The 6,881-nt window shown below is 53.0% G+C and overlaps 1 protein-coding gene across 1 annotated transcript in view; it reads left to right on the top strand.

Moving 5' to 3' along the window:
- Positions 1 to 5,503: 5,503 nt before the first annotated feature.
- Positions 5,504 to 6,881, top strand: part of TOX3 (TOX high mobility group box family member 3) — a 106,250-nt gene continuing 104,872 nt past the window's right edge. Inside the window, exon 1 of the mRNA XM_047077444.1 lies at positions 5,504 to 5,590. Coding sequence (XP_046933400.1) covers positions 5,504 to 5,590 — 87 coding nt within the window. The remainder of the gene's footprint in view (positions 5,591 to 6,881) is intronic.

Here is a 6,881-nt window from a genome sequence, read left to right as displayed (position 1 = left end):
GTCATTCTTTCGCTTCAAAAGAAATAGAACATATTTCAGAAAACAGGCAGGACAACAGTTTAGGATTTCTGTGAATACAGGATATTTTTTTTTTAAGGCAGGGTGTAAACACACTGAAAATTACACACCTTCTGATTGTGTAGAGTGTATTGGTTTTTAAAATAGCTTTATTGAAGAGCTACTTAGGTCACAAGCAAATACTTGCTGCATTTCATGTTTCTGGGAATGAATTCTCAGCTCAGTACTTTTTTGCTACCAGGGGTTTGGGGGGTGAGCATTCCATAATTACTACGTATCTTTCAAAACCTATGGGTGTATCTATTCTTAGTAAAAGTAATAGTCAACTGAGAAAATGATTGGTTTTTCTAAAGTGGTTCTTATGCCTGGAAGTACAGAGACCAATATGGCCAAACTTGGTTGTAGTAATGTGAGTAGCAACCTCATGCATGCATATATATATATATATATATATATAGAGAGAGAGAGAGAGAGAGAGAGTTTCTCAATTTGCTCGTTTCTGTATTTTTTGACCTAAGTAAAAATATCAAAATAGTTCTTATTTCCAGACCTGAAAAGTTTGGATTCACTGAAAACTGAAGCTAACAATGACAATGCATAGGGATTCCACCCGCCCCACTATAGTTCCTGTGTGTAACTCTCTCCTGGTAATTAGTTTTAGAGCCTGCCCTGGAGATGTGTATTGAGGGTCCAATGCTTCCTCTATACCATGTGAACATTCACTGTTATGAAAGCCTTGGTAGGTCTTGACTTGATTTTGTCTGCAGGTGATTTAAAATATGAATGTAAGTGTTGATTCTCTGACATGAAACTCCAAATTTCATGGAGATGAGTTATACAGATACTAAGAATCCATGCTGGATAGAAATGCTATGCTTTATGACATGAAGCCAGATTCAGACATAAAACCAAATATAAAATGTTTTACCAATATGATACATTAGCTGTTACTATGGGAATAGGATGAGAAGAAACTCGAGTAGTTCTGGCCTTGTTAATTTCCATTTGGAGCTGCTGTTAATTTGGCTACATTACATATTGCAAACAAGGATCATAATATTTGGATAGGGCTTTTCATGACCAAAACTCAAGAAAATTACACTGTATATAATGTTTAGTGGTATCCTCACCTCATCTGGGCAAGCAATTCACAGAGAGGTTAAATTACTGTTCACAGATTCCGAAAAGCTGGCGTCTCAGTAAGTAAAGATCTTTGGGTATAAAGTTCAGCAGGTTTAATGCAGTCCTCATGGGAACTTTCTTAATGTGGAGACAGATAAAGTAGAGAAATAAAGTTTTCGAGTTCTGTCAAGATGTAAGATAGTTTTCTCATCATGCTTTCTCTGCTTTCATAAAAACAATCTATTTCCACCGAATTCTTCAAGATAAGCTTGTTTATCCTCCTCACCCCGCCCCCATTTTTTAAAAGAGATTCTTGGACGGTACCTACTATTCAATTGGAAACATCAAGCTAATAAGACTGACAGTTTTGACCCAAATCATACAGAAACCCGACAGGGATTTTCTTATGCCTAGAAGTTGAATTTTGGCTGTATAACTGATGCTTGTCCTGCCCTCCTAAATCAGTAACTGTTAGCACTGTTCAGCATAAATTCAAAGCATGTTTAAGATACGTTCTTGGAGAAGTTTCTTCAAACTCAAGGCTAACCTAGTACAAAGGAAACCTTTGTGGCATTTCAGAAACAAATGCTGACAGCCTGAAAAAGGTGACACCCTTAAGAATGACAAATAGCATGGCAGTCACAATGGCATTAACGTTTTTAAAAGCCTCATTCTAACGTTTTTAATGGATGCGTTTCAAATCCACTGGAACCCTTAAAATTAGATGGTATTCTGAATGCAATGGGGAGTTCACTCAGATGGGCTCTAAGTGAAACAACATATAATTCTAGTTGTGTTGCGTACAAGAGGTCCAAAACAGCAGGGCGCAGAAGACCCCCCTCCCTCCCGCACCCTCAGGTAGTGTGTTCTTATTCACGTGATAGGTCTTGGGTTCCCTCTTCCAGAATCTTCCCTTAACCTGGTTCCCTGGGAATGCTTTTCCACTATTCAAACATCTTCCCCCCTTTCCCTTTCTCCCTCTCTCCCTTCTTTCCCTTCTCCTTCTCACTTTCCTTGCTTAAATGGATATTAATTTATTGCAAACCACCTAAGCACCAAGCAAGGTCCAAGGGGCTGGGGATACAGCAGCGATCCAGCTCCGGCTCCGCAGAGGCATGTCCTACACCCACCCTTGAGCTTTCTTTTACAAATAACCAAGAAGGCGCAGAGCTTGGCATCCCTCCCACCGTATGTGAACTTATCAGATTGCTTCTCTCCATAGCAGTGGTCGTTGTGACAGGACAGGATCTCCAGGCCAGGTGAGTGGATGGGACAGGGCATGTGTACATGTGTGCATATGGAAATGTGCGTGTGTGTGTGGAGTGTGATGGGTCCAAATCATAGCCTCCTTTGATTTCCACGTGCGTCATCCGGGGATCCTGTCTCTCATTCACAAGTGCCTAAAACAGTGCCCGGCACAGAGTAGGCAAGCAAAATATAGCTGCTGAGTGTCTGGAGACTGTGGGCAAAACCTTGAGGTCGGCAGCCGTCCCGAATGACCTGTTTCTGCGCTAGCGATATTTTTCATTCTAAATGCCTCAACATACGTATCTTCAGACTCCTCAGTTTCTCCGCCCCCCCCCCCCACCGGCCACTCTTTAATAGAGATCTACCCTCGGAAATCAGCTACCTAAATCATCATCATAATAAAATAGTGACTGATGAATATTGTTTCCTTCTCCAAGGCATTTGCATCTTAACAGGAAGGGGGATTTTATGAGGAAAGCCAAGGGCCAAGAGGTGGTATTGGATATGACCCAGCATTCCTAACTCCTGGGAGCCTCTTGGGAGAAGGTTCTCGCTTCACTTTGTAGTGTGTACAGCTCAGGGCTCCATGCAATTCATCAGCCCACATGCAATTCCCATTCTGGCAGCTAGTGGGGTTTCCACTGTGAATATTTGTATTCTTGATGCTCAAGGTCTGATTACAACTTCAGGTTTAGTCTCTGTGTAACTTTGATTATACTTTCCTTCATCCTGTGTAATCAAGCTCAGATTGCTCCAGAGGCACAACAGAACGGGCACAAGGTGAGAAATGGGAGCGTGCAAAGAAACACTCGGCTTCCTAGCCTTTGGGGCTCCTGTTAACAACTACCTGGGAGAAAATAATTTCTTTTTTGGTACCTCAGATCAGCAAGCTGCTCCTCTCCTGCGGCCAGATGCTGCACTATCCGCCATTGTTAAATACTAATAGTGAAACTTAAAAGATGTTCTCTTGCGAGACAACAGGTGGCCACTGCAACCTCCGGCTCTGATTGGTGGAAAGGCCACAGGCGCCCAGTGGCCCAGAGAAAGGGCCTCCACTTCTGCGTTTCAAGAACCTGCTCAATGGGGTGTTGTCCTGATAATATCTCCGCTCGCTGCCAATTTGTGCAACCCGCTGGGCCATTAGGGAGCGCCGCTGGGTTGTCAACATTAAATGGAGACCCGGGAGAGAGGACCTAAGCTTTTTCGAGGGGGGGGGGGGGAATTGGAGTCAACCCAGGGACAATGTGAGCGGTTGTTCCTCTCCTGAATACACACGGCTCTCACGGGCAGTATCCAAACACACGTTTCAGCTAAGAGCAAATACACAAACTTTCACCTAATTGACGTTTATTTTTCCTGCTTGGTTCCAGAAAGATAATATTGGGTGAAGGTACATATACAGGTGTCACCAGGCTGGAGTGCCTGCTTTGGAGAGCAGAAGAAATGAAAAGCAACCCATCTGATGTTTGTCTGAAAAAAAGTTCAGGCCCTGGTCCGGCCAAGTGTGCTCAGGGGAGGAAAGTGTTAGCGAGTGTCCGCTAAAATATTTGAAAATTTCTCCCTTCCGGTTGCAGCAGCAACTAGATAACCAAATTGGGGGGGGGTGGCATATCTCACCGCCTCTCCCTAACGTTCTCATCTAGCAATAAAGTCACTTCCCTTCGCCAAGGCTGAGGGCCAAACTCTCAAATTAACCCAAAGCAGTAAAGGGGGGGGGGATAGGAAGGAGGGAGGGAGAGGGAGAGAGAGATAGCTTAAAGAAAGAGAAAGAAAGAAAGAGGAGGTGGGTGAGTGCAGTCTGAGGAAGTTAATCACCCAGAACCTTTTAGGAAAATGGGGACATTTTCTCTCCGAGAGCAGTGAATGATCCGCCTAGATCCAGTTACTCAAATGCCTTTCGAATACAAACAAGAGCAAAGGAAATACGAAGAGAACCGACACGAGGCTTAACCCGGGAAGCTTCAAGTCTGCCTACCTGTGAAAGGTCAGGCCCCAACACCCCTTCTGGAAAATACCACAGGTGTACATGGATGGGGTCCCGGCTCCCGGCTCCCAGGAGGCCCTCCTGCAGGTTAGCTGCCAGGATAGGTGCCTCCAAGCAGAGGACATTCGTGGAGAGGAGTAGGGTAGACGGGACGGAGGACCCGCACCACGAGGGACTAATGGGGGGGGCGAGGGAAGGAAGCCCATGGAACGAGGGGTGGCAAGGGAGCGGACGGCTTGGGGATGCCGGTGGCAGGAGCCGGGGGCCGAGGGAAGCGGGGCTCGGAGAGGGGGTTGGGAGGGCCACACCGCGCCCCGCGGGCTGGCGGCGGGCCGGCCGGCCGAAGCGGCGGAGGAGAGGAGGGGAGCGAGGAGCGCTCCGAGGCATCGGGGACAAAGAGGACCGGAGAGGGAAGGGGGGCGAGGTGGGGAGAAGAGGGGCCCCGGGGAGGGGGAGGCCGCGGCGCGCGCGACGGGCACCGCCGGAGCTGCGCGAGGCGCGGGGTGAGCCGCGAGGGGCCGCGCGGGGCAGGGGCCGCGGCGGGGCGGGGTCGGCGCGCCCGGGGGCGGTCCGGGCCGAGGAGCGCACCGGCGGGGCGGGCGGCGCGCCAGCTGCCCGCGGTGGGAGGGGCGGAGCGGCGGCGGCGCGGGGAGGGGACCGGCGGCGAAGGCAGGAGGGGGAGAAGGAGGGGAGGGGCCGGGCCCCTTGTCTCCGCGGCTCCTCTCCTCAGTCCGCCCGGGGAGGAGGAGGAGGAGCGGGGCCAGCGCCGCCGCCGCCGCCGTCCCAGCCTCGCCCCGCGCACCTGAACTCGCCGCGCCGCCCGGGCCCCCGCGCCGCGCCCCGGGCGCCCGGCCCGCGCGCAGCGCTGCCTCGGTGCCCCGGCGGGGCGCGTCCCCCGGGCCGCCTCCCGCTCTCCCGCGGCTCGCGTGGCCGCGCCTTTGTGTGCGGCGGCCGCGGCTCCCGGGCTCCTCGGGCTCCGGTCGCGGCGCCCCTCCGGCCCCGAGCCCCGCGCGCCGCCCCCGGGCAACCCCGGCCGGGCGCCCCCGACGGTGGATCTAGCGGCTTCGAGGAGGCGGGCATCGGCCCCGGCGAGCCCTAGCCCCGGCCCCTGGCCCCGGGCCCGGCTCCGGCATGGATGTGAGATTCTACCCCGCGGCGGCCGGGGACCCCGCCGGCCTGGACTTCGCGCAGTGTCTGGGGTACTACGGCTACAGCAAGGTGACCGGGCCGGGGCCGGGGGGCGGCGGGGCGGGGGCCACCTCCCCATCCCGGGCGCGCCCCGCGCTCCAGCTCCCCTTGCGCTGCACTTTTCTCTCCCCTCTCCACTCCTTTCCCTTTGCGCCCTCGTCTCTGTCCAACTCTCTCTCTCTACTCTTTCTGCCCCCTTCCCACCCTCCTTTTTGTCCCTCTGCCGGCGCTCCACTCTCTCTCCCCCCACCCCCCTCCAACCCCGCCGACTCTCCTTTGCCTTCCCGAAGAAACCAAGAGCGGCCCAAGGACTGAAAGGGGGGGGGGACACGCTTGTGATTCTTTGTTGTTATTAGTAAACACGATAGCAGCGCCCCGGAGTTGGGGGGGGGCAACGCCGGAGTCAAGTGATCTCGTGGTCCGACGACCTCGCCGCCCTCACCCCCCACCCCCCCAGCCCCTCTTACCTTCCCCGCGCACTAGAGAGCTGGATCCAGGGCAGCTCGGGGAAGGAAAGGAACAAACTTTTGAGCGTGCCCTGGATTGAACGGAGGTGGGGGGGCCGCGAAGTGTTGGGACCCCCGCAGGTGGCCTTTGCTGCCCTCTCGCTGGGGCGCTTTGACCGCGGAACGGAGATGCCGGGCCCCTCCCTGGTTAGCGCAAGTGGCTTCTCATCTTTCATTTTTTTGGGAGGGGTAAGTTTTGCATTTCGGGGAGATCGGGCTTGGAGACCTCCACACCACGCCCTGGGTCACCCTACCTCCCGCACCCCCCGCACCCCCCCCCCCGGTCCCCCGCGCCAACTTCGAGGACGGAGCGTTTCAGGTGGGCGAAGGTGGGTCTCAGAAGGGCAGCTGCGCAGCTCGGACCGGCGAGTCGGTGCGGGAGTCACAGCCCTTGGGCCTGGGTGGCGCGGTCTCCCCTTCTCGGTGTTTCCTGAAGCCCCCAGGGCCAAGCTTTGGAGGAAATATCACCCCGAGGGCGATGTTCGGAGACCGAGCAGTGCTCTGGATGGCCTGTGCCTTTTGAATGTGGTTTTTCTTTCTCCTTCCCCCTGCTCCTCCCTCCTCCCCCCTCCCCCTTTCTTTCAAATCGTAGTTTGTTTATGATTGCTTGGATAACAGAGGAGGAAATAAGGAGCCGCTGAAAGAAAGGTGCTATACAAAACTAATGAATAAATAACAGGAAGAGAAGGAATTGTATCAAGAGTGAGGAACAGTTTGCTGTGCCCCGTGGCTGATGGAGGCTCCTGTTCCTTTCTATTTGTTTATACTCCGTTCCCAACTCCAGTGCTGAAGTTTGTGAAAGACCATTGGGGTCT

Source organism: Lynx rufus, unplaced genomic scaffold, assembly GCF_022079265.1.
Source record: "Lynx rufus isolate CCGP_SWC_20201006 ecotype Redwood Valley unplaced genomic scaffold, mLynRuf1.p SCAF_16, whole genome shotgun sequence".
NCBI classification, from domain to species: domain Eukaryota; kingdom Metazoa; phylum Chordata; class Mammalia; order Carnivora; family Felidae; genus Lynx; species Lynx rufus.
The sequence above is the reverse complement of the archived record's forward strand: the minus strand, read 5'-3'. Positions and strand labels throughout refer to the sequence as shown.